The 27485-nt window shown below is 39.5% G+C and overlaps 1 protein-coding gene and 1 pseudogene across 3 annotated transcripts in view; one reads left to right on the forward strand and one right to left on the reverse strand.

Moving 5' to 3' along the window:
* The window catches only part of LOC149979348 (interferon a3-like), a 209741-nt pseudogene that overhangs the window by 113059 nt on the left and 69197 nt on the right, over positions 1–27485 (reverse strand). The gene's annotated exons all lie outside the window — the stretch shown is intronic.
* On the forward strand, positions 21857–26371 carry ifn1 (type I interferon). 2 transcript variants are annotated; one of them, XM_021624606.3, is made up of 6 exons: positions 21857–22432; positions 22606–22693; positions 22990–23064; positions 23195–23344; positions 25445–25522; positions 25836–26371. In XM_021624606.3, the coding sequence occupies exons 2-6, from the start codon at positions 22607–22609 to the stop codon at positions 25923–25925; spliced, it is 480 nt and encodes a 159-aa protein (XP_021480281.2). In that variant the 5' UTR covers positions 21857–22432; position 22606; the 3' UTR covers positions 25926–26371.

Genomic DNA, 27485 nt, shown 5'->3' on the forward strand with positions numbered 1-27485 from the left:
CCAATGTAAGTCTGTTTGCATCTTCATTTAAATACTATAACCTACATTGAAATTATTTGCAACACGGAGAAATAACATACAAAAAAATTACACGTTTTGCAGAAATTAACTAAAAGTAATGATACTCTCACACGTGTTTTCTTGGCATTTTTGATTTCTTGTAAAAATCCCTCAGGATGCTCCCCATTTCAGTTCTCACGACCTCCCATGAGCACAAGCTGAAACTCTAAAATACAAAAACGACCAACAAATATGTATTAGGTGAAAATAATACATTATACAACATAGGTATAGGCTAGGCCCACTCCAGCCCTCTCAGTAAAATGCAACCTATAAGATTCTTTACCTCACGTGAAAGAAAGTCGTCCAGCTGTTTGAAGTAGTTCTTAACCATATCACCAATTGGAAGGTTTTGACGCAGACGCATGTCTCTGACCTGAAATAGTAAACAAAAACATTAATATAAACATATACATGTGATTACATTAATAATAATAATAATAATAATAATAATATACGTAATCATAATTGTGTAACAAGTTACAGTTAACAAATGAAACATAAACAAGAACGTACACATTCCGAATAGGTCATATATTGTCGAGCAAGAAGGTCTTGAAGGTCCCTGAGTTTGATGGAATTCCATTTCACAAGAGTTAGGTTTTGTTGGAAGAGCTCGCTGGCTAGTTGAAACGCAAGTCTCAGTGTCCAAACCTTTTCCACCTCCTGTAATCAGAATAACACTTCGTGTAACCATGCGATTGAACTTGACTAACACAGAAATTGTAGACACTCATGATCTCCTGAGCATCACCTCTTTTGAAAGCGTTGGACGTTGGACCATTATCATTTCCGCCTCTGGGATACAGCCTCTTGGTCTCCTCTCCTATGCCACACACAAAATACACAAAATCTCAAATAAACACTAAATATAGGAATGAATTAAGCTCAAATAATCAATTTTCAACAATAATAAATAACTTGTGATATCACATCCATGTTACAGCCTATATTCAGACCCATATTTCTAAATATGTCTCTGCCTATATGGTCAATTTGTAACAGGTTAAAGAAATTGACCAACCATGGCAAGATCATTGAGTGTCTGGCGAGTTTGAGAAAGATTATACATTTGCTCCTTTTGGTCACTGCATTTAGCATAAACAACCGGGTAAAGAACAATTACACACAGAAGATGTACCACAAAGGAGACATTAAGAGTGGCCATGTGTCCGGTGAGTTGATAAATCCCTGATCACTACTTCTAAACGTTGGGCTACCTGCCCTACCTTTATAGTCTCCCTCATTGATATGCCATGGATGAGGTAATATGTAAAACAAGGAAAGTTCAAGTGGGGAAAGTGAAAGAGAATGGGAAATTCCATTCCTCCACCTTTCAGAGCTGTTGACATTTTGCGTTCTTGTCTTCTGTGTGCAGATACACAGTGCCCTTCACACAATGTATTTTCAACACAGTAGCCTGTCTTTTTTTGAAGTTCAATTTTATATTTATTGAGTAGGCTTGATAGCCTACAATATAAGCGTTTAAAGGCATACTATTTATATCCCCTCTCTCAAGGGATGGAACGTGTAACTAATTGCACAGCTACTCTGTTACAGAAAGAAGAACATGATGATAATAGTTGGACTCCACACAGCTGCTCCACTACAGTTATCCTAATGTACTACATGTAGCCTATGCCATTTCATTATTTGTTGGTAAACAAATTGACATTGGAATTTAAAAAGGTAATTCAAACAATTGATTGTGGACCTGATTTATTATTAAGAGCTAGATACAATGTCATGAAGGTGTTTTCCTTACAGTTTCTATAGGCCAAATAAAATAACACGAACAATGACTGCTCAGTGCTCACTGTCAACGAGCTACTATACAGATTAAAGTCCTTTTGTTATTTTGTATGACTGCACGTGGGACAGGGTCATGACTAGAAGGGATCCATCTTTGGCCAAATTAACGTCAGATTTGACTTTTCGTAGCAGGATAGGATAACTAATGTAGCAGGTTAGGATTATTAGGTTAAATTTAGGAAAAGAGTCCATGCTTATTGCATGTATTAACATGTTCTGTTAGTAGCAGCCAATGGGTGGTGTTCAATGTAGGCCTACATTCCATGAGACTTTTGAAAAAAGCATGCAAGGCTTGACTTTAACATTAATCCACTTGTCCATCAGACAACGAGGTGACTGAAAATGCTGTGTTTTTACATAAAACATAAAGTGCTTTATTATTCCCATACCATTATTAGAGAGAAACAGACACATTTTGCTACCCTCCGCCTATTGGCTACTTAGCTTATTCAAGACAGTCTCAAAATACAACACTGCCCCTTTAAGGAATACAAAAATCTCTGGCTTTTCAAAGATGGCTAGATATGCACACATTTTGTGGTCTTGTGGGAAGCAACCACTCCCCTATTGTTGACTAGACATTGTCTATAACTGGGCTAATCACTCAATAACTAGCAAAGAATATGAAAAAATTTACACAGGTGGCTAAATGCATCTCTCACGTTTGATATCAAAGCAAGCACATTTAGCCTAGTTCAAAGTGAACGACTCAGATCCACGTATGGCAATGGCTATTTGCATATAGGTCTACTGCAGCTCTGATTGGTCATGGCGCACTGGTCTGCGTTGAGGATAGTCCTGAGTCATGCCTGTCAATGCAATAGATTCCTACTCCAATGCGCTCTGCTTACAAGAAAATCTATTGCACAGTTCATTTTGTTTCGGTATGTTACATTGAAGTGTCTAATACTCAGTTGATTCGAGCATTCCCACAGTAGAGTGAAACGTTGATAGTGGTAACTAAAGGGGGAAATTCTAGAAAGTTGAGTGATGTTCAATCTAGTGCTTCTCTGCGCAGGCTGATATTTCTTCTGCTCGGCAGCCCGAGGGGAGCTGTGTTCAGCTTTGAGGGAACATTGCTTGTACCTATCCAATCCTGACGTTAATTACCTATCCAAGCCTTTCAGATCTATTTGGGTGTAGTGGGTAGGGGTTGTTTCTGGACAGGACCGCCATTTCTACCTGCCCTTTTTCCCCTAATGAAATTCAGCCCACCGCTGTGCCTTGTCTGACTTACAGTAGATTCCATCTATACATTTTTATGTAATATTACCTATTTCTGCATCTCTCCACTGCTAAACCATTGGTTTGTTAGTCATATGCCTCATAATCGTTGTCACAGGGAGTTAAAAGATGGGTGCGTGACTCATTTGTTGCAATGTCCTACATCATTCATTATATTTAGAGATGCCCCCACCCTCACAGTAATCAACATGTAATATACACTCAGCGGTCAGTTTATTAGGTACACCAATTCTGACTGCCATCAGCATGATGCAAAAGGAACCGGGATTCATCGGACCAAGCAACCTTTTTCCACTTCTCAATTGTCCAGTTTTGGTGATTGCTTTCCTAGTGGAGCCGCTTCTTCCTGTTTACAGCTGGTGAGAGTAGAACCCATTTTGGTCGTCTGTTGCAATAGACCATCCATGACAAGGAGCCACAAATTGTTATTTCTGAGATGCCGTTCTGCACGCCACTGTTATACTGGTGGAAATTATCATTATGTGGTGGAAATGTAAAATTCATTACATACTATACTGTTTAATTAGACTTACTATGCTGTTTTTACTTCCATTGCTATATGTTCGGATTTTGCTCATACAGGCTTGTCATATGTGACTTAGTAATAAGTCAGAGTGTACAGATAAGAGTCGTTTGGGTGCGACCGCAGTTTGTGACATCCTGTTTTCAAAATCTGCAGGAACTTGGATGTATGGAAAGACGCAGAAAGGAACAGACATCGGTGGCAACGTCAGCTATCTTAAACTTCTTATGGGCAGGTGGGACGGTAGCGTCCCACCTGGCCAACATCCAGTGAAATTGCAGAGTGCGAAATTCAAACTACAGATTTATAAATATTTAACTTTCATAAAATCACCAGTGTAATACATCAAAATAAACCTTAACTTCTTGTTAATCCATCTGCTGTGTTAGATTTCAAAAAGGCTTTACGGCGAAAGCACACCATGCGATTATCTGAGGACAGCACCCCACATACAAAAGCATGAAAAACATAATTCAACCAGGCAGGTTGGTTTCTGAATGTCAGAAATAGCAATATAATAAATGCCTTACCTTTGATGATCTTCTGTTGGCACTCCAAAAGGTCCCAGATACATCACAAATGTTTCTTTTTGTTTGATAATGTCATTCTTTATATCCACAAAAACTCAGTTAAGCTGGCACGCTTCAGTCAATAATCCACCCAGTTTCCCTCCATCAAAAAGCATACGAAACTAATCCCAAACGTTACTAATAAACTTTTCCAAACAAGTCAAACAACATTTATAATCAAACCTTAGGTACCCTAATACGTAAATAAACAATAACATTTAAGATGGGGAATCATTATTGTCTTTACCGGAGAAAAATACCAAAGAATGCGCTCTCTTCCACACGCTTGGAAACACTACAGCCAAAATGGGAGCCACCTAGAAAAACTACAATTTCTGGCTCATTTTTCAAGAAACAAGCATTAAACTCTTTCTGAAGAATGTTGACATCTAGTGGAAGCCCTAGGAACTGCAATCGGGGTGGATTTAGCCTTATAATAAAAGTGACAGCCATTGAAAACAGTAGGAGGCTGAATTTCTTTTTTTGGGGGATAGATGGTACTCGGGGTCTCACCTGCCATATCAGTTCTGTTATACTCACAGACATAATTTTAACAGTTTTAGAAACTTTAGAGTGTATTCTATTCTATATGCATGTCCTATCTTCTGGGCCTGAGTAACAGGTAGTTTACTTTGGCACACACCCCTAACCAAGAGAGGTTAATCTGAACAGAAAAGCTAAATCCGCTTTTACACACCATGTTCGGTCCCTCTTTCCACCAATCTGCTAAACTGCAACTTAGACAAATTAGGTTGTGCTTTTTTTTAATAAGAGAGAACTCTGTTCATTGGGCGTTCCTAATGATGCAATGATTGAGTGGTTGTTATTGATTGCTTCATTTTTGCAAATCTTATAAAATTGTTTTTTGAAAGAATCTGCGGTCTCTCTTCCTGTAGAATTTCTCTAAAGATTTTGCGACAAGGATGGGGTGGCTAACTCCGCTTGCTGATTGCTCCTGGGGAAACCGAGGTTAAACTGTGCACATTGTCTGCATTAGATGTGGCTCAGGGAGCCCCACACTTCGACTAAGCAGAGCAGAAAAGTGACCCGCTCAGACCGGAAGGGAACGTCAGTGAGTGGATACGCCATTCCGAACAGACAAAATAAATTAAGGGTGAGACTGATTTTCTTTTGAACATCATAGAAAATCCTGTTCTGGGACAGGTTGTGCACATTTTGTCTTTGTTGTAGCAAAGACACCCTTAGTTAGAAACTTTGATGTAGCAGAGTTATTTCTGAATAGTGAAAGAACTATACTTTTTTATTGGGAACTCTGATAAAACAGATCTTTATTTATTAAAGGAGTAATTCCAGGGCAAACACCCTGTTGAAGCAGGGTAACCCTGTAGGAACAGGGACATCTCCAATTAGGATATTTTTGTTGAAGCAGAAGTATCCTGGTTAGAGACAGGTGTTGTGCCTCGGTTGAAGCAGAGAAGCGGCCATCAGATGATATAACACAGTTATGAGTTATGTGATCCCAGGGCACAATCCTGAGATAGAAAAATAAAATATTCCTGCAGGCTCTAAATTTTTTTGTAAAAATAGAAAATATATATACAAAAATAATGGGAAATTTGCATTAAAATACATACATATATTTTAATTGAGAAGAAATTACTCTTAAAATTCTAAGAAAGGAAGATGTTCCTAACCAAATACTGTTTGTTTTGTATGTTTGTTTTTGTTTCATGCGTGTGTGTATTATTGATAGATTTATATTATGGACAGACGAATGACCGTAATTTGGTAATATGTGTTATCAACAACAATAAGATTTCAAGCATGCCACTGGTATAAGACATTAGATCTCCCATATTCTCCAGTCGTTAATTGGCAGACACTTCAATATTTCTTCTAAGGTATCAGGTGCCGTGACCAATTAAAAGGCACAAATACCATAACTACTCTCAAGGGAACTGCGTATCATTACCTTGGATTTCAAAAAAAGCCATATATTTAAACCGTGAGTGAGGACATCTATACTCTGGACACCGTTGAGAGAGGCGCAGAAATAACCATCATAGAAGAAGTAAACTACAGCAAAGCCATAGAGGCACTAAATGAAGCGCAATGCATTCTACCAATTCCGCTCGAACATGGGAAAAATCTAATCATGGATAACGGAAAATTCCAATCTAATCAAGAATTCAGAGATGCTATTGTGAGTTGGCACAATGACATAAAATACTAATCTAAAGCTCAATACATCACAGTTTTGATGTTAGCGAAAAACCGATAAAACCAAGATTATTAGATGTACTCAGCATAACCTCACTAAATGTGAAGTAAATTGAGTATTTAGTATGCTTATTGGTTTTAAGATACAGATTCATTGATTTAATTAATTATGACAAATGCTCAGAAAATGTTGAGGATAGTTGTAAAGTAATCAAATTACGTTATACACTATTTTGGCTGACAATTTGTTAGTTACGCTATCCTTATGAACCATAAAGCACATCATTACAGCAGTATGTACTGGTAATTTATGTTAGCTAGCTACCTAAGGTTAGTTGCCTACTAACACATCAATCTAGCTAGTATATTAACTATATGCTATCTAACTACCCATCAGTTATTGACTTGATTATTCACATCATTCTTAGCTTAGCTAAATGGTATCGTCATTTTGCATTCTCATCGGACAGTGTAAAAATGGGTGCTTCGTAACTTTAGAAAAATAAAAAAAATAAAAAAAATAAAAAAAATAACGTCTCGGAGCTGATCTTGGACTTCAGGAGATAGCAGAGGGAGCACGCCCACATCCACATCGACAGGCCCTCAGTGGAGAAGGTAAAAAGCTTCAAGTTCACCGGAGTACACATCATTGACAATCTGAAATGTTCCATCCATACCGGCAGTGCAGCGCTGAAGTTATTAACCTGTTTGGGAAATTGGTTTTTGTTTGTTTTGAAAACACTCTGAAGTTTCTGAAACTGTTAAAATAATGTCTGTGAGTATAACAGAACTGATATGGCAGGTGAAAACCAAAGGAAAATCCATCCATAATTTTATGTTGTTGAAGTCTCAGGCCATTTCAGTGCTTGCCAATAGGAAATACAAATAGATAGGACCCAGATTGCAGTACCTTCCACTAGATGTCAACAGTCTTTAGAATTGGTTTCAGGCTTGTTTTTCTTTTAATGAACAAGTAGTTGGAAGAACTACAAGGTGTCTCTCATTAGAAAAGTGGTCATGTTGGTGCGTGAATGAGTTGCGCACTCTTCGTCATTTATATCTTCCCTATTGAACATACTATTCTCGTCTTAAATATTATCGTTTATTTAGATATTAGAGTAACTGAGGATTAATTAGAAACACGGTTTGAATTGTTTGGATGGACTTTAGTGGTAACTTTTTGGGTTCGTTTGTATACATGTTGAAAGAGTGGATAACTGAGATCATTGGCACCAACTAAACTGACATTTCCGACATAAAGAAGGACTTTATCAAACAAAACGACCATTCATTGTGTAGCTGGGACACGTGGGATTGCAAACAGAGGAAGATCTTCAAAGGTAAGTGATTTATGTAATCGCTATTTGTGATTTTGTGTCGCCGGTGCTAGTTGAAAAATGATTTTGTTGTGGGGCGCTGTCATCAGATAATCGCATGGTATGTTTTCGCCGTAAAGCCTTTTTGAAATCTGACAACGCAGTTGGATTAACAAGAAGTTAAGCTTTTAAATGATGTATGACACTTGTATTTTCATGAATGTTTAATATTACAATTCTTGGATTTTGAATTTCGCTCTCTGCAATTTCACCGGATGTTGTCGTAGGTGTCCCGCTAGCGGTTTATGCGCCAAAAGAGACGCATGAACATAATACAACAATAGCCATCAAAACCCGTCAGTTTCAGCTAGAGATATCCGACGATGTTGCACTTCTGTGTGTAATATTTGTGTTGTGGAGAAATGACCAGGCAGGAGACGGGAGTACAGTTAGTTTTCTTTAAGTCAAAACCCCTCGTGCTCCCCAGTTCCCGGCATTCCAGTGTGCATGTGCATTTCCTATTAGGTGTAGTGACGTAACACTGCCGTAATGCATTACTGCTTAGTAACAGCACAGTAACTAATATAAACAGATGTAGATCCCAGATACTACACTGTGTTGCAATTCTGCATAGGCCGTGAAAGGTGTCAGAGCTTGAGCGTTGTTTTTCAGACCAAATCGGTTTTCTCTCATGCTGTTCTTTCTTATTAAATTGATTCGGTAAATTCCAGGGGTTCTTTTTACAGTTTGTTACTTTTCGTTTAAAAAAATGGTATATGCCCCAAATTAGCCTTGATGATGATGTGTGAATTCTACCAAATGTGAATGATGACAATGCTAATGATAGTTATGGCAAGATTTAAAAAAAAACATTTATTTAACTTCTCTAGGGGGTGTGGGACGCTATCGTCCCACCTGGCCAACATCCGGTGAATTTGCAGAGCACCAAAATCAAATTAAATTACTATAAATATTAAATTTTCATTAAATCACAATTGTAATACATCAAAATAAAGCTTAACTTGTAGTTAATCCAGCCACCATGTCAGATTTCAAAAAGGCTTTACCGCGAAAGCAAACCATGCGATTATCTGAGGACAGCGCCCAGCACACAAAATATTACATACAGTTACCAGCCAAGTAGATTAGTCACGAAAGTCAGAAATAGCAATAAAATTAATCACTTACCTTCGATGATCTTCGTATGGTTGCACTCACACAATACATTTTTGTTTTGTCCGATAAAGTCCCTCTTTATATCCAAAAGCCTCCATTTAGTTGGCGCGTTTTGTTCAGTAATCCAATAGCTCAAATGCAGTCACAACAGGCAGACGAAAATTCCAAATAGTATCCGTAAAGTTTGTAGAAACATGTCAAACGATGTTTATAATCAATCCTTGTTGTTTTTAGCCTAAATAATTGGTAATATTTCAACCGGACAATAGTGTCGTCAATATAAAAGAAAACAAGAAAGGCGCACTCTCCGTCACGCGCAGGAAACAGCCCTGGGGACATCCCACTATCCACTCACTCAAAGTTGTCATGCTCCCTCATTTTTCAGAATGAAAGCCTGAAACAATGTCTAAAGACTGTTCACAACTAGTGGAAGCCATAGGGAACAGAATCTGGGTTCTATCCCTTTAAATCAGTGCTTCTCAATAATTTTCTGTTACTCCCCCCCTAGGAAGAAGTAAACATTTTGCGCCCCCCAACTCTCTGCCGCGACTGTAAATAGTATAATTTGTCTATAACATTGTTATAAGTACACCTCTGCATGACATTGTATCCTTCTTAACATTAAAGAAAAGAAAAAAAGAAAAAACAAAGAAATATAGATCAACTTACAAAGAATAACTTTATTAACATTGTTTTTCAATTTTAATAAATTCAGTGCAGCAACAGCAGAGAAGCCAGTCTCACAAAGATAAGATGTTGCAAAAGGAAGAAGAATGCCCATAGCCCTCTGCCCTAAGAGTGGATACTGCCTCTCTACACTCAGCCAGAATTCCCTGTCTGTGATGTGAACCTCAGTCTCAATGTGGAGTCAGATGTCATATCAATGAACTGGTCCTCCTCTGCAGAGCTGAAACCAGTTGGAGCTGGTGCATTGAAAGGATCTCTCACCCAGTCATATTGGGAACTGTTATCAGGGAAGTACTTTTTCAAGAATCCTGTCAGTGATGAAATATGCTCCTAAATATATGGAATCACTGAGATGGCATCATAGTCAGTAGTGTCAACAAATTCATGCAGGTTCTCGAATGAATCTGTATTTCCTTCATCAAGTCGCCTGCCCCACATTGCAAGCTTCGAGTGAAAGAGCTGATCTGGTCTGTGACCTGAGGGAGGTGTGTATCTTTCCCTTGAAGCTGTAGATTTAGTTAATTTAGCTTTCCAAATATGTCACTCAGGTAGGCCAGTTTTGCCAGAAAGTTCTCATCACTAAATATTTCTGCGAGGTCATACTTGTGCTCCTGCTCCGAAAACATTCTTATCTGCTCTCTGAGCTCAAAAACTTGGGACAATACTTTTCCTCGTGACAGCCACCTTGCTTCACTGTGAAACAGCACAGCTTGATGTTCAGTTCCCATCTCCTCACAGATAGTAGAGAATAGTTAGATAGTTGTATAGATAGTTGTTTTTAGTGGTCTGGTCTTTATAAAATTGACTGCACCTACGATGTCAGTCATAACCTCACTTAATTCAGAGGAAAGGTGCCTTGATGCCAGTGCTTCTCTGTGTATAACACAGTGTGTCCACTCAGCATGAGGTGAGGCCTTCTTGATGAGTGCCCAAAGTCCTTTTCTCATCCCTGCCATGGTCTGTGCACCATCACTGCAAACACCAATGCAGTTCTCCCACTTTAGCCCATTCTCAGTCAGGAAACAGTCCAGCATTTTGAATAGCTCTTTAGCTGTGGCTCTATCTCTGACATATTTACAAAAAAGTAGATCCTCACACAGGGAGTTTGTCATGTCAAAACGTACATAAGCGATAAACAAAAAGTCTTTGTTGCGGTCAGTTGCTTCATCGAACTGAAAGGCAAAACGTTTGTCTTTGAGTTTATCTACCAGCTGTTCTTTAAGATCGTTCGCACTGTCTGGCGACAGTCTCATTGGACAGAGGGATAGTTTTTATTTTTGCAGCACTTGCGTCATCCAGCATGACAGAAACCATGTCTAATGCTGCAGGCAGTATCAGCTCCTCTGCTATGGAGTGTTTTTTTTTAACTGAGCAATTTGGTACGCCACCTTATATGATGCTAACAGTGCTCGCTGGTTTACTGAAGTAGCATTCACAACGCGGGACGATTGTTGGCAATATTTGGCACGTTTTCGCTGAAGAAAATCAAGCGGCTTATCAGCGTGATTGGGGTGTAATGTCTTTAACTTCTTCGATATAGGGGGCGCTCTTTTAATTTTTGGATAAAAAAACTTTCCCGTTTTAAACAAGATATTTTGTCACGAAAAGATGCTTGACTATGCATATAATTGACAGCTTTGGAAAGAAAACACTGACGTTTCCAAATCTGCAAAGATATTGTCTGTGAGTGCCACAGAACTGATGCTACAGGCGAAACCAAGATGAAATTTCAAACAGGAAGTGCCCCCAGATTTTGAAGGCGCTGTGTTTCAATGAGTCCTTATATGGCTGTGTATGGGTCACGAATGAGATTAGACTTTCTGTCGTTTCCCCATAGTGTTGACAGCATTGTGACGTATTTGTAGGCATATCATTGGAAGATGGACCATTTTACACTACATATACCAGGTGGTCGCTTGGTGTCCTCCGTCGCAATTATTGCGTAATCTCCAGCTGCATGTATTTTTCTGTTTGCTTCCGAGGAGAAACCCAACTGCCACAAATGATTTATCATCGAATAGATATGTGAAAACACATTGAGGATTGATTCTAAACAACGTTTGCCATGTTTCTGTCGATATTATGGAGTTAATTTGGAAAAAAGTTTGGCGTTGTAATGACTGAATTTTCGGGGTTTTTTCTTAGCCAAACGTGATGAACAAAACGGAGCGATTTCTCCTACACAAATAATATTTTTGGAAAAACTGAACATTTGCTATCTAACTGAGTATCCTCATTGAAAACATCCGAAGTTCTTCAAAGGTAAATTATTTTATTTGAATGCTTTTCTTGTTTTTGTGAAAATGTTGCCTGCTGAATGCTAGGCTTAATGCTATGCTAGCTATCAATACTCTTACACAAATGCTTGTGTAGCTATGGTTGAAAAGCATATTTTGAAAATCTGAGATGACAGTGTTGTTAAGTGACGCCTTTATTTATTTGGCTTCATGCTGTCCGCTGCCAACATTTTTAGACACAGTAAACATACCGGTCTTTCCTCGTCTCCCACCGTAGTCACAGTGAAGCCAAGCGCTACATACGCTTCGTCATATTTCCTTGTATTAGCTTTCGGGAGACTTACGTTTGTCTCATTATCTCCGTCTCTCTCCGCCTTTCTTTTCATCCCTGTTAAATATTTTTCCATGGTGTCTCTTAAGGGTTTGTTATCTGCACTTCATATCTCCTGCTCTGTGCTGTGTGCTCTTGTTCGGTGCAAAAAACCCTACTCCCTGCGTTCCCATGTTCCCCGGGGTCACACGCTTCCCCCCCTGGCATCGCTCTGAGCCCCCCCAGGGGGGCGCGCCCAACTATTTGATAAGGACTGCTTTAAACGGTGGATAGGCCTTCATTGGAAAAACAGCTATTTCAAAATAATGGCACTTCCTGGATGGATTTTCCTCAGGTTTTCGCCCGACATATCAGTTCTGTTATACTCGCAGACATTATTTTAACAGTTTTGGAAACTTTAGAGTTTTTCTATCCTAATCACCCAATTTTGTGCATATCCTAGTTTCTGGACCAGAGTAGCAGGCAGTTTACTTTGGGCACGCTTTTCATCCGGAGGTGAAAATAGTGCCCCCTCCCCTAGTGAGGTTAATGATTATTTAAAAACTTGAGATGAGTTTCACTGTACTTGTGCAGTCAGTTAATTTAAAATGTTGTTAACCAGTTGAGTCTATATTTTGTCACGAAAAGATGCTCGACTATGCATATAATTGACAGCTTTGGAAAGAAAACAGTCTGACGTTTCCAAAACTGCAAAGATATTATTTGTGAGTGCCACAGAACTCATGCTACAGGCGAAACCAAGATGAAACTTCAAATAGGAAATGAGCAGAATTTCTGAGGCTCTGTTTTCCATTGTCTCCTTATATGGCTGTGAATGCACCAGGAACGAGCCTGCCCTTTCTGTCGTTTCTTCAAGATGTCTGCAGCATTGTGACGTACAGTGCCTTGCGAAATTCGGCCCCCTTGAACTTTGCGACCTTTTGCCACATTTCAGGCTTCAAACATAAAGATATAAAACTGTATTTTTTTGTGAAGAATCAACAACAAGTGGGACACAATCATGAAGTGGAACGACATTTATTGGATATTTCAAACTTTTTTAACAAATCAAAAACTAAAAAATTGGGTGTGCTAAATTATTCAGCCCCCTTAAGTTAATACTTTGTAGCACCACATTTTGCTGCAATTACAGCTGTAAGTCGCTTGGGGTATGTCTCTATCAGTTTTGCACATCGAGAGACTGAAATTTTTTCCCATTCCTCCTTGCAAAACAGCTTGAGCTCAGTGAGGTTGGATGGAGAGCATTTGTGAACAGCAGTTTTCAGTTCTTTCCACAGATTCTCGATTGGATTCAGGTCTGGACTTTGACTTGGCCATTCTAAAACCTGGATATGTTTATTTTTGAACCATTCCATTGTAGATTTTGCTTTATGTTTTGGATCATTGTCTTGTTGGAAGACAAATCTCCGTCCCAGTCTCAGGTCTTTTGCAGACTCCATCAGGTTTTCTTCCAGAATGGTATTGTATTTGGTTCCATCCATCTTCCCATCAATTTTAACCATCTTCCCTGTCCCTGCTGAAGAAAAGCAGGCCCAAACCATGATGCTGCCACCACCATGTTTGACAGTGGGCATGGTGTGTTCAGGGTGATGAGCTGTGTTGCTTTTACGCCAAACATAACGTTTTGCATTGTTGCCAAAAAGTTCAATTTTGGTTTCATCTGACCAGAGCACCTTCTTCCACATGTTTGGTGTGTCTCCCAGGTGGCTTGTGGCAAACTTTAAACGACACTTTTTATGGATATCTTTAAGAAATGGCTTTCTTCTTGCCAGTCTTCCATAAAGGCCAGATTTGTGCAATATACGACTGATTGTTGTCCTATGGACAGAGTCTCCCACCTCAGCTGTAGATCTCTGCAGTTCATCCAGAGTGATCATGGGCCTCTTGGCTGCATCTCTGATCAGTCTTCTCCTTGTATGAGCTGAAAGTTTAGAGGGACGGCCAGGTCTTGGTAGATTTGCAGTGGTCTGATACTCCTTCCATTTCAATATTGTCGTATGCACAGTGCTCCTTGGGATGTTTAAAGCTTGGGAAATCTTTTTGTATCCAAATCCGGCTTTAAACTTCTTCACAACAGTATCTCGGACCTGCCTGGTGCTGGTGTGTTCCTTGTTCTTCATGATGCTCTCTGCGCTTTTGACGGACCTCTGAGACTATCACAGTGCAGGTGCATTTATACGGAGACTTGATTACACACAGGTGGATTGTATTTATCATCATTAGTCATTTAGGCCAACATTGGATCATTCAGAGATCCTCACTGAACTTCTGGAGAGAGTTTGCTGCACTGAAAGTAAAGGGGCTGAATAATTTTGCACGCCCAATTTTTCAGTTTTTGATTTGTTAAAAAAGTTTGAAATATCCAATAAATGTCGTTCAACTTCATGATGTGTCCCACTTGTTGTTGATTCATCACAAAATAATACAGTTTTATATCTTTATGTTTGAAGCCTGAAATGTGGCAAAAGGTTGCAAAGTTCAAGGGTGGCGAATACTTTCGCAAGGCACTGTATTTGTAGGCATATCATTGGAAGATTGGCCATAAGAGACTACATTTTCCAGGGGTCCGCCCGGTGTCCTTTGTCTAAATTGGTGCGTAATCTTCAGCTGCGGGCATTTTCTATCATCAAAGAGATATGTGAAAAACACCTTGAGGATTGGTTCTAAACAACGTTTGCCATGTTTCAGTCGATATTATGGAGTTAATTTGGAAAAAAGTTTGGCGTTTTGATGACTGGATTTTCGGGTTTTTTTGGTAGCCAAACGTGACGCACCAAACGGAGCGATTTCTCCTAAACAAATAATCTTTCAGGAAAAACTGAACATTTGCTATCTAACAGAGTCTCCTCATTGAAAACATCTGAAGTTCTTCAAAGGTAAATTATTTTATTTGAATGCTTTTCTGGTTTTTGTGAAAATGTTGCCTGCTGAATGCTAATGCTAATGCTAAAAGCTATGCTAGCTAGCTACTGTTACACAAATGATTGTTTTCCTATGGTTGAGAAGCATATTTTGAAAATCTGAGATGACAGTGTTGTTAACAAAAGGCTAAGCTTGAGAGCTAGCATATTTATTTCATTTCATTTGCGATTTTCATGAATAGTTAACGTTGCGTTATGGTAATGAGCTTGAGGCTGTATTCACGATCCCGGATCCGGGATGGCTAAGTGCTAGAGGCAACTGCTGTGTCAGATTTCAAAAAAACTTTATGGAAAAAGCATAATCTGAGAACGGCGCTCAGAGCCCAATCCAGCCAGAGAAATATCCGCCATGTTGGAGTCAACAGAAGTTAGAAATAACACTATAAATATTAATTTACCTTTGATGATCTTCATCAGAAGGCACTCCCAGGAATCACAATCCCACAATAAATGTTTGTTTTGTTCGATAATGTCCATCATTTATGTCAAAATTGCTCCTTTTGTTACGGCGTTCAGTCCAGTAATCCCCATTCATTAAGTTTGTTCACTAGTTTCAGACGAAAAGTCTAAAAAGCTCCGTTACAGTTAGTAGAAACACGTCAAACAATATATATAATAAATCTTTAGGATGTTTTTAACATAAATCTTCAATAATGTTCCAACCGGACCGGACAATTCCTTTGTCTTCAGAAATGAAGTGGAACGTAGCTACCTTTTCACGTGATTGCGCGAGACTGAGCCTGTGGCACTCTGCCAGACCACTCACTCAAAGAGCTCTTATGAGCTCCTCCTTTAGAGTAGAAGCATCAAACAAGTTTCAAAAGACTATTGACATCTAGTGGAAGCCGTAGGAAGGGAATATTTATAATTATATTCTGACTAATGTTGACTCCACAACATGGCGGATATATGTATGGGCTCTAAGTGCTCTACTCAGATTATAGCATGGTGTGCTTTTTCTGAAAAGTTTTTTTGAAATCTGACACAGCGGTTGCATTAAGGAGAAGTGGATCTAAAATTCCATGCATAACACTTGTATCTTTTATCAATGTTTATTATGGGTATCTGCATAATCACTGGATGTTTTGGAACTACTGAACGTAACGCGCCAATGTAAACTCCGATTTTTGGATATGAATGTGAACTTTACCGAACAAAACATACATGTATTGTGTAACATGAAGTCCTATGAGTGTCATCTGATGAAGATCATCAAAGGTTAGTGATTAATTGTATCTATATTTCTGGTTTTTGTGACTCCTCTCTATGTTTGGAAAATGGCTGAATGCTTTCTGTGACTAAATGCTGACTTAACATGTTGTTAACTTCTTGCGTTGAGCAAACCCGTATCTGGGAGCGTAATCATAACCTCAAGTTCATTACCATAACGCAACGTTAACTATTCATGAAAATCGCAAATGAAATGAAAGAAATATATTCACTCACAAGCTTAGCCTTTTGTTAACAACACTGTCAACTCAGATTTTCAAAATATGCTTTTCAACCATAGCTACACAATCATTTGTGTAAGAGTATTGATAGCTAGCATAGCATTAAGCCTAGCATTCAGCAGGCAACATTTTCACAAAAACAAGAAAAGCATTAAAATAAAATAATTTACCTTTGAAGAACTGCGGATGTTCTCAATGAGGAGACTCTCAGTTAGATAGCAAATGTTCAGTTTTTCCAAAAATATTATTTGTGTAGGAGAAATCGCTCCGTTTTGTTCATCACATTTGGCTAAGAAAAACCCCAGAAAATTCAGTCATTACAACGCCAAACTTTTTTCCAAATTAACTCCATAATATCGACAGAAACATGGCAAACGTTGTTTAGAATCAATCCTCAATGTGTTTTCACATATCTATTCGATGATAAATCATTTGTGGCAGTTGGGTTTCTCCTCGGAAGCAAACAGAAAAATACATGCAGCTGGAGATTACGCAATAATTGCGACGGAGGACACCAAGCGACCACCTGGTATATGTAGTGTAAAATGGTCCATCTTCCAATGATATGCCTACAAATACGTCACAATGCTGTCGACACTATGGGGAAACGACAGAAAGTCTAAGCTCATTCGTGACCCATACACAGCCATATAAGGACTCATTGAAACACAGCGCCTTCAAAATCTGGGGGCACTTCCTGTTTGAAATTTCATCTTGGTTTCGCCTGTAGCATCAGTTCTGTGGCACTCACAGACAATATCTTTGCAGATTTGGAAACGTCAGAGTGTTTTCTTTCCAAAGCTGTCAATTATATGCATAGTCGAGCATCTTTTCGTGACAAAATATCTTGTTTAAAACGCGAACGTTTTTTTAACCAAAAATTAAAAGAGCGCCCCCTATATCAAAGAAGTTAATATGTTGTGCTTTCACCAAAAAGCATTTTTGAAATCGTACACTGTGGTTGGATTAACGAGAAGTTTATCTATACAATTGTGTAAAATACTATGTCTGAGGAATTTTAATAATGGGATTTCTGTTGTTTTTAATTTGTCGCCCTACTTTTTCACTGCCTGTTGAGAGGTGGGACGCTCACATCCCGAACAGTCCCAGAGAAGTTAACATCTTGTTAATCTACAGTTGAAGTCGGAAGTTTACATAGACTTACGTTGGAGTCATTAAAACCCGTTTTTCAACCACTCCACAAATTTCTTGATGACTTCTTCGGGCTATGGGGCAGTATTCGGAAGTTTGGATGAATGAGGTGCCCAAAGTAAACTGCTTGTTACTCAGGCCCAGAAGCTAGGATATGCATATAATTGGTAGTATTGGATAGAAAACACTCAAAAGTTTCCAAAACTGTTAAAATAATGTCTGTGAGTATAACAGAACTGTTATGGCAGGAGAAAATCCGAGGACAATCCATCCAGAATTCTTTTTTTTCCAGCTCACCACTGATTACAATGGCTGGGAATGGGAATATAAAAGGGAGACCTCCCGGATTGCAGTTCCCAGGGCTTCCACTAGATGTCAACAGTCTTTAGAAAGAGTTTCAGGCTTGTTTAAAAAAAATGAGCTAGAATTTGTAGTTTTCCTAAGTTGCTCCCATTTTGGCTGTAATGCTTGTTGCACATTCCGGTGAGGGCGTGCACTTAGTTATTTATCTCCGGTAATGGTCTCCGGTATTCTCCGTCTTAAATTTGATAGTTTATTTACATATTAGGGTACCTGAGGATTGATTAGGAATGTTGATTGATATGTTTGGAAGAAGTTTATTGGTAACTTACAGGATTCATTTGTATGCATTTTTAACGACGGAAACCGGTGGATTACTGAGTCAAGCTCACCAATGAAACTAACTTTTTTGGGATATAAAGAAGTACTTTATCGAACAAAATTACTATTTGTTATGTAGCTGGCACCCTTGTGATTGCATTCAGATGAAGATCTTCAAAGGTAAGAGATTTATTTTAGCACTATTTCTGACTGCCTCTGCTTGGTTGGAAAATGTATGCAATGCTTTTGTATGCGGGGCGCTGTCCTCAGATAATCGCATGGTGTGCTTTTGCCATAAAGCCTCTTTGAAATCTGACAAAGCGACTGGATTAACAACAAGTTAAGCTTTATTTTGAAGTATTACAATTGTGATTTCATGAAAGTTAAATATTTATTGTAATTCAATTAGAATTTGGTGCTCTGCAAATAAGCTTTTAAATGATGTATGACACTTGAATTTTCATGAATGTTTAATATTAAGATTTATGTAATTTGAATTTAGCACTCTGCAATTTCACTGGATGTTTTTGAGGTGGGACGCTAGCATCCCAATGATCCGTAAGAAGTTTAACAAACTGTAGACTTGCATGACACAAGTAATATTTCCAACAATTGTTTACAGACAGATTATTTCACATATAATTCACTGTATCACAATTCCAGTGGGTCAGAAGTTTACATACACTAAGTTGACAGTGCCTTCAAACAGCTTGGAAAATTCCAGAAAATTATGTCATTGCTTTAGAAGCTTCTGATCGGCTAATTGACATAATTTGAGTCAATTGGAGGTGTATTTCAAGGCCTACCTTCAAACTCAGTGCCTCTTTGCTTGACATCATGGGAAAATCAAAAGCAATCAGCCGAGGACCTCAGAAAAAACATTGTAGACCTCCACAAGTCTGGTTTATCCTTGGGAGCACATTCCAAATGCCTGAAGGTACCCCGTTCATCTGTACAAACAATAGTACGCAAGTATAAACACCATGGGACCACGCAGCCGTCATACCGCTCAGGAAGGAGACGCGTTCTGTCTCCTAGAGATTAACGTATGTTGGTGCGAAAAGTGCAAATCAATCCCAGAACAACAGAAAAGGACCTTGTGAAGATGCTGGAGGAAAAAGGTACAAAAGCATCTATATCCACAGTAAAACAAGGCCTATATCGACATAACCTGAAAGGCCACTCAGCAAGGAAGAAGCCACTGCTCCAAAACCACCATAAAAAAGCCAGACTACAGTTTGCAACTGCACATGGGGATAAAGATCGTACTTTTTTGAGAAATGTCCTCTGGTCTGATGAAACAAAAATAGAACTGTTTGGCCATAATGACCATCGTTATGTTTGAAGGAAAAAAGGGGGATGCTTGCAAGATGAAGAACACCACCCCAACAGTGAAACACAGGGGTGGCAGCATCATGTTTGGAAAGCTGATTGGAAAGATTGGAAAGCTGCCGCGGTCTTCCCCCTCTTCAAAGGGGGAGACACTCTAGACCCAAACTGCCACAGACCTATATCTATCCTACCCTGCATCTCTAAGGTCTTCGAAAGCCAAGTTAACGAAAAGATTACTGACCATTTTGAATCACATTGTACCTTCTCCGCTATGCAATCTGGTTTTCGAGCTGGTCATGGGTGCACCTCAGCCACGCTCAAGGTCCTTAACGATATCATAACCGCCATCGATAAGAGACATTACTGTGCAGCTGTATTCATCGACCTGGCCAAGGCTTTCGACTCTGTCAATCATCACATTCTTATTGGCAGACTCAACAGCCTTGGTTTCTCAAATGATTGCCTCGCCTGGTTCACCAACTACTTCTCTGATAGAGCTCAGTGTGTCAAATCGGAGGGCCTGTTGTCCGGACCTCTGGCAGTCTCTATGGGGGAGCCACAGGGTTCAATTCTCGGGCCGACTCTCTTCTCTGTATACATCAATGATGTCGCTCTTGCTGCTGGTGATTCTCTGATCCACCTCTATGCAGACGACACCACTCTGTATACTTCTGGCCCTTCTTTGGACACTGTGTTAACTAACCTCTAGACGAGCTTCAATGCCATACAACTCTCCTTCCGTGGCCTCCAACTGCTCTTAAACGCAAATAAAACTAAATGCATGCTATTCAACCGATCATTGCCCGCACCTACCCGCCCATCCAGCATCACTACTCTGGACGGCTCTGACTTAGAATACGTGGATAACTACAAATACCTAGGTGTCTGGCTAGACTGTAAACTCTCCTTCCAGACTCACATTAAGCATCTCCAATCAAAAATTAAATCTAGAAACGGCTTCCTATTTCGCAACAAAGCTTTCTTCACTCATACTGCCAAACATACCCTCGTAAAACTGACCATCCTACCGATCCTCGACTTAGGCGATGTCATCTATAAAATAGCCTCCAACACTCTACTCAGCAAACTGGATGTAGTCTATCACAGCTCCATCCGTTTTGTCACCAAAGCCCAATATACTACCCACCACTATGACCTGTACGCTCTCATTGGCTGGCCCTCGCTTCATTCTTGTCGCCAAACACACTGGCTACAGGTTATCTACAAGTCTCTTCTAGGTAAAGCCCCGCCATATCTGCGCTCGCTGGTCACCATAGCAGCAGCCACTCGTAGCACATGCTCCAGCAGGTATATCTCACTGGTCACCCCCAAAGCCAATTTCTCCTTTGGTCGCCTTTCCTTCCAGTTCTCTGCTGCCACTGACTGGAACGAAATGGAAAAATCACTGAAGCTGGAGATTCCCATCTCCCTCACTAGCTTTAAGAACCAGCTGTCAGAGCAGCTCACAGATCACTGCACCTGTTCATAGCCCATCTGTATACAGCCCATGTATCTACCTCATCCCCATGCTGTATTTTTTTTATTTTGCTCCTTTTGCACCACAGTATCTCTACTTGCACATCCATCTTTTGCACATCTACCATTCCATTGTTTAATTGCCATATTGTAATTACTTCGCCACCATGGCCTATTTATTGCCTTAACTCCCTTATTTGACCATATTTACACTCACTGTATATAGACTTTGTTTTCTTTTTTTCTACTGTATTATTGACTGTGTGTTTTGTTCATTCCATGTGTAACTCTGTTGTTGTATGTCCAGATCCTAGATCAGCACTCCAACTCTGAGACGCTTTATGAATAAATTCAGCAGAATAATTACTCTACATCTGACATTTTAGCCTATAACATGACATTTCAATGTGAAACCACCTATGAAATTTTATCAAGACCCTGAAGGAACAGGTGTGTTTGTACTGGGTTGGAACAAAAAGCCTGCACCTCCTCCTGCTTGTCTCCAGGACTATGCAAACAGTTTTGGTGACCACTTCCCCACAATATATGATCTTTACAGTTGAACAGGCTTTGTATTTTATTAATTAAATCAAATATTATATATAAAAATTAGCAATTAACCATTGCCAAGATTTGACCTTGTATAGTCATTCAAAAACGTACACAACACAATGACACACACACACACACAGCCCTGTCAAAACTAGTCACTCTGCAGGGAAAATATCCTTGTTATCGTAGCCTATACCAGGGAACTATTGGCACATTTTATTTTCATTTTACCCTTGTAAAAAAAACGACAAATAGAAAGTTCAAACAAATCATGCTGTCGTTGCTTGTCAACGTTGCATCACCAGCAGTCAACAGTAGGGTGAAAGTTGGTTACGTCGTTGTGAAAATGAAAGTTGAGAGATGGGGGTATTGACGCTGACGTCCCCATTCACTTTTCATTTGTAGCGCAACAGCAGAAGACAACGGAACAATATGTCGGACTAACTTTGAACGAAACCCACTAAATGAATGTCTTATATGGCTACATTTCTTAAGAAGTGTGGGTTTTATTTCGACTCCGACGATTTTGTTATTAGACTTTTTTTCTCGGTTCACGCGAAGTTATTCGCAGTTGAAAGCAAAGCTCGCGAATAGCCTTTACTCGCTATAGTAATAGCCTAGAAGGTATCTAAATTGAATAATATTTTCTTGTGGTTCAACTATAATTTAAAGCTGCTTTCAAGGAGAATGTGTATAGATTTACTTGGATTTGTTCGTCCAGGAGACGGAGCAGGCATGGAATTCCAAGTGCTACATGTGCTAGTCTGGAAAATGAAAGTCCCCGCCTCCGGTAGGTTGATCAGGGGAAATTCTCTATACAGCTTTCCCTTTCCCAATTCCACATAAAACTACTTAACACAGCCAAGATGTTCAAACTCATCTGGATAACTAACAGCGAAACAAACTGCAATTTACAATGTATACAATGCAAAGCTGGAGTTGTATTTTTCTTATTTTTTGCAGTATGCAGAGCGTGTGTCATTGCTGTGACTGGATCCGACACCATTACGGTCACTTGAGCGCAGAATACCTTTCCCTGCTGGACCAGATGGTGAGTTATCAGCACATTGTAAGAGGAGACTGAATGCATGTATTAAGGACAGCAAAACAACCAACCAAGTAAAATAGTCATACGTTTCATGTTTAGCATCTGTGTTAGAAAACTGTTAGCCTATATTTGAATATACATAGTAAAAGGGCTCTAAGGCTATAATGACAGCTAGATCAAGAGACGCTATCTACATTAGGCCTACTGTACTAGCAGTATAAGCTATACTTGATGTCTGTCTTGATTGCTCTTAAAGTATTTGACACGTGACTTAACATACTATATTGATTGTTTTCCAGGGAGGAGATATCACAAACCAGAATGCCCCAGTCCTTTTCCCAACATCACTTTACAGACACATAGATGATGCTGAGGTAAAGACTAGAATTTTGACTTATCATGTTCTGATATGCTTTGGAATGGTGGTCTTGACCCAATGTTATATTGATGGCATAACGGAAGCCTATACTGTTTCTAATCTTCTTTTTATATCTTCCTGGGTAGTTTGAGGACAAAGTCAGATTCCTGAAAGAGACCATCTATCAAATCACAAAACTGTTTGATGGGAATATGAAATCTGTCACCTGGGACAAGAAAAACCTGGACGATTTCCTCAACATTCTCGAACGCCAATTGGAGAACCTTAATTCCTGTGTAAGTAACGGGTCTATTTGAAGTATAATCCCTGTTTTGGTCAGGGCTCTCCAAACCATTTCACAGAGAGTTACCTTCCTGTATGTTTTCGCTCCAACCCGAGGTGTAACTAACCTGATTCAGTTTATGACCACCTAATTAAATAGGTGTGATAGATTAGGTTTGGAGTGAAAACCTACAGGAAGGTAGTTCTCAAGGATCAGGTTTGGAGAGCCCTGGTTTAGGTGTAGCCTAATAACTCTACAAGTGGAAAAGTCTACGTATAAAGTGCATATAAAGTATTCAACCCCTTGACTTTTCCCACATTTGGTTACGTTACAGCCTTTTTCTAAAATTGATTAAATAGATGTTCCCCCTCATCAATCTACACACAATATTCCATAATGATAAAGCAAAAACCGTGTTTTAGACATTTTTGCAACTGTATTAACAATAAAAAACTGAAATATCACATTTACATAAGTATTCAGACCATTTACTCAGTACTTTGTTGAAGCACCATTGTCAGTGATTACAGCCTTGAGTCTTATTGGATATCATGCTACAAGCTTGGCACATCTGTATTTGGGGAGTTTCTGCAATTCTTCTATGCAGATCCTCTCAAGATCTGTCAGGTTGGATAAGGAGCGTCGCTGCACAGCAATTTTCAGGTCTCTCCAGTGGTGTTCGATCAGGTCAAGTCCGGGCTCTGGCTGGGCCACTCAAGGACATTCAGAGACTTGGCCCGAAGCCACTCCTGCGTTGTCTTGGCTGTATGCTTAGGGTCATTGTCCTGTTGGAAGGTGAACCTTCGCCCCAGTCTGAGGTCCTGAGCGCTCTTGCAGTTTTTCATCTCGGTTGACTCTGTACTTTGCTCTGTTCATCTTTCCCTCGATCTTGACGAGTCTCACAGTCCCTGCCAATGAAAAACATCCACAGCATGATGCTGCCACCACTATGCTTAACCGTAGTGATGGTGCAAGGTTTCCTCCAGATGTGATGCTTGGCATTCGGGCCAAATAGGTTTCATAAGACCAGAGACACTTGTTTCTCATGGTCTGAGAGTCCTTTAGGTGCCTTTTGGCAAACTCCAAGTGGGCTGCAATGTGCCTTTTACTGAGGAGTAGTTTCCATCTGGGCACTTTATCTTAAAGGACTGATTGGTGGAGTACTGCAGAGATGGTTGTCTTTCTGGAAGGCTCTCCCATCCCCACAGAGGAAATCTGGAGCTCTGTCAGAGTGACCATCGGGTTCTTGGTCACCTCCCTGACCAAGGCCTTTCTCCCCCAATTGCTCAGTTTGGCCGGGTGGCCAGCTCTAGGAAGAGTCTTGGAGGTTACAAAGTTTTTCCATTTAAGAATGATGGAGGCCACTGTTTTCTTGAGGACCTTCAATGCTGCAGAAATATTTTTGTACCCTTTCCCAGATCTCTGCCTCAACACAATCTTGTCTCGGAGCTCTACGGACAATTTCCTCAACTTCATGACCTGGTTTTTGCTCTGACATGCACTGTCAACTGTAGGACCTTAAATATACATGTTTGTGCCTTTCCAAATTATGTCCAATCAGTTGATTTTACTTCAGGTGGACTCCAATCAAAGTGTAGAAACATCTCCAGGATGATCAATGATAACAGGATGCACCTGAGCTGACTTTTGAGTCTCATAGCAAAGGGTCTGAATTAATTTGTAAATAAGGTGTTTCTGTTTTTGCATCATCATTATTGGATATTGTGTGTAGATTGATGAGGATTTTTTTCTTAAATCAATTTTAGAATAAGGCTGTAACTTAACAAAATTTGGAAAAAGGGAAGGGGTATGAACACTTTCCGAACGCACTGTATATGGGTTATTACAAATTTTGAGCCAGTTTGCGACAGCAGATAAATAATATTGCAGCAATGAGAAATGTAAATTATTGTGGATTATAATTCATGGAAAGTTTTCATGGGCTTTGATGCATTTTTCATTATGGCAAATCAAGTTTGATATTTTAAAGTGGAAATTACAATCTTTAGAATCCTTTTCAAACATTGAATACACATTAAGTTTCCAATACTCTGAAAAAAAGCTAAAATGAAGATGCTATTACGCTAATGTTTTGTTTAATTTTGTCCAACAGGTATCACCTGCCATGAAACCTGAGAGGAGACTGAAACACTACTTCAAGAAGTTGAATAGGAAGGTTCTGAGAAAAATGGTGAGTTTGGTTTCGTATGGAAACGTGTTTATTACATGTAATCAAATGAATATTAACTAGGCTTGGCTAAACAAGGGCAGTGTTCGGGGGACATATGTATCAAACATCTCAGAAGTGCTGATCTTGTATCAGGTCTCCTCAGTCCTTATCTGTAGTGATCTAAAAGACAAAACTGATCCTAAATCAGCACTCCTACTCTGAGAAGATTAACACACACGGCACCAGTCTATTCTTTGTTGTTCAAGACAATAAGGTCATTATTTTGCCAAGAAAGTTCACCCCACTAATATTTCAAATGTTCTGTGTTTTTCAGAACTACAGTGCACAGGCGTGGGAGCTCATCAGGAAAGAGACGAAACGTCATCTGCAAAGATTGGATATCCTTGCAGCACAGATGTACTGATCATCCAGACTCATTTCAGAAGCTACACCCTTACCTGTTTATAAAACATGAATACAATCATGTGGGACCCTGTCAGTCTATTTATCATATTTAAGTCAATAAATTATTGTTTTTTTATTTTTATAATTTATAATTTATATTTCGTATTTCCCTTTTGTACATGTGTTGAACTGAACTGTATTGCCTGTCTACTTGAAAAAAACTGTTTAAAAATAATATTGAAAATGTGAATAAAAACGTATTTTGTATAAATTGTCCAAATTTCGTTCTTGTCTGAAACCAATGAGTGAATTTATAATATCTTATCTAACCATCAGAGGGGATGGACATTAAACTTGTTGCTGATCAGTCACATGATAATTTCTACTTTAAGTTCATGTATGATTGCAGTTTTGTGTCTTTTCGTGATTTATTTTTAATGTGTTTTTGTACTTTGTGAGGGTTGCTGTTCTTTTTATTTTCCCTGTTTGTTTTTGTGTTGTAATTACACTGTCGTAGTGGGCTGAAGGGTGTGGGGAGATATGAGTGAGGAGTAGAGGATCATTTGGGGGACCAGTAACTTTTAGCTCCCACTTGACATTGTGGATGTTCATTTATTCAGTCTGTCCATTGTATTAAACACCTGTATGTCTGGAGCTCTGTCAGAGTGACCAAAGACATGGAAAGACAAAATGGAAAAAGAGACAAAAAAACAACGGTGTCAGCAGAAGGGGAAGGCCAGAGAACACATACTTGGACTAGCTAAGGAGCAACACCGGACTGGAGGAGGAGGAGATTGTATCTACAATGTAGGACAGGCACCTCTGGAGGACCCACCTTTCACCCAGTCGACCCAAATCCATATGGTGAGGACTGTACATGTTTAAACAATGTAAGAGAAGAAAGGAGGATATTTTTTAATCACACTCACGAATACTCATGAATACCCCTGTCGGTAAATTATTCCCTGAATCTATTCTGTCACGCCCCGAAATCTGCTCCTTTTATTCTCTGTCCCCAACGCACTAGATGACCAGTTTTGATAGACTTTAGCAGTACCCTCATCCTACTCCTCCTCTGTTCATCGGGTGATGTGGAGGTTAACCCAGGCCCTGCGTATCTCCTGGCACTCTCATTTGTTGACTTCTGTAACCTTGGTTTCATACATGTTAACATCAGAAGCCTCCTTCCTAAATTTGTTTTACTCACTGCTTTAGCACACTCCACCAACCCTGATGTCCTTGCTGTGTCTGAATCCTGGCTAAGGAAGTCCACCAAAAATTATGAGATTTCCATCCCCAACTACAACATTTTCCATCAAGATAGAACTGCCAAAGGGGGAGGCGTTGCAATCTACTGCAGAGATTGCCTGCAAAGTTCTGTCACACTTTCCAGGTCTATGCCCAAACAGTTTGAGCTTCTAATTTTTAAAATGTTTCTCTCCAGAAATAAGTCTCTCACTGTTGCCATCTGTTATAGACCCCCCTCAGCTCCCAGCTGTGCCCTGGACACCATATGTGAAATGATTGCACCACATCTACCGTCAGAGTTTGATCTGCTAGGTGACCAAAACTGGGATAT

Source organism: Oncorhynchus mykiss, chromosome 12 (genome assembly GCF_057628025.1).
Source record: "Oncorhynchus mykiss isolate SJ-2025 chromosome 12, ASM5762802v1, whole genome shotgun sequence".
NCBI classification, from domain to species: domain Eukaryota; kingdom Metazoa; phylum Chordata; class Actinopteri; order Salmoniformes; family Salmonidae; genus Oncorhynchus; species Oncorhynchus mykiss.

Excerpts from the sequence above, each read along its gene's own strand:
- ifn1 (XM_021624606.3), top strand. The coding sequence starts at position 22,607 with ATGCAGAGCGTGTGTCATTGCTGTGACTGGATCCGACACCATTACGGT. Across the intron at positions 22,694-22,989 it reads TTTCCCTGCTGGACCAGATG|GGAGGAGATATCACAAACCA; the intron begins GTGAGTTATCAG and ends ATTGTTTTCCAG. Across the intron at positions 23,345-25,444 it reads TGGAGAACCTTAATTCCTGT|GTATCACCTGCCATGAAACC; the intron begins GTAAGTAACGGG and ends TTTGTCCAACAG.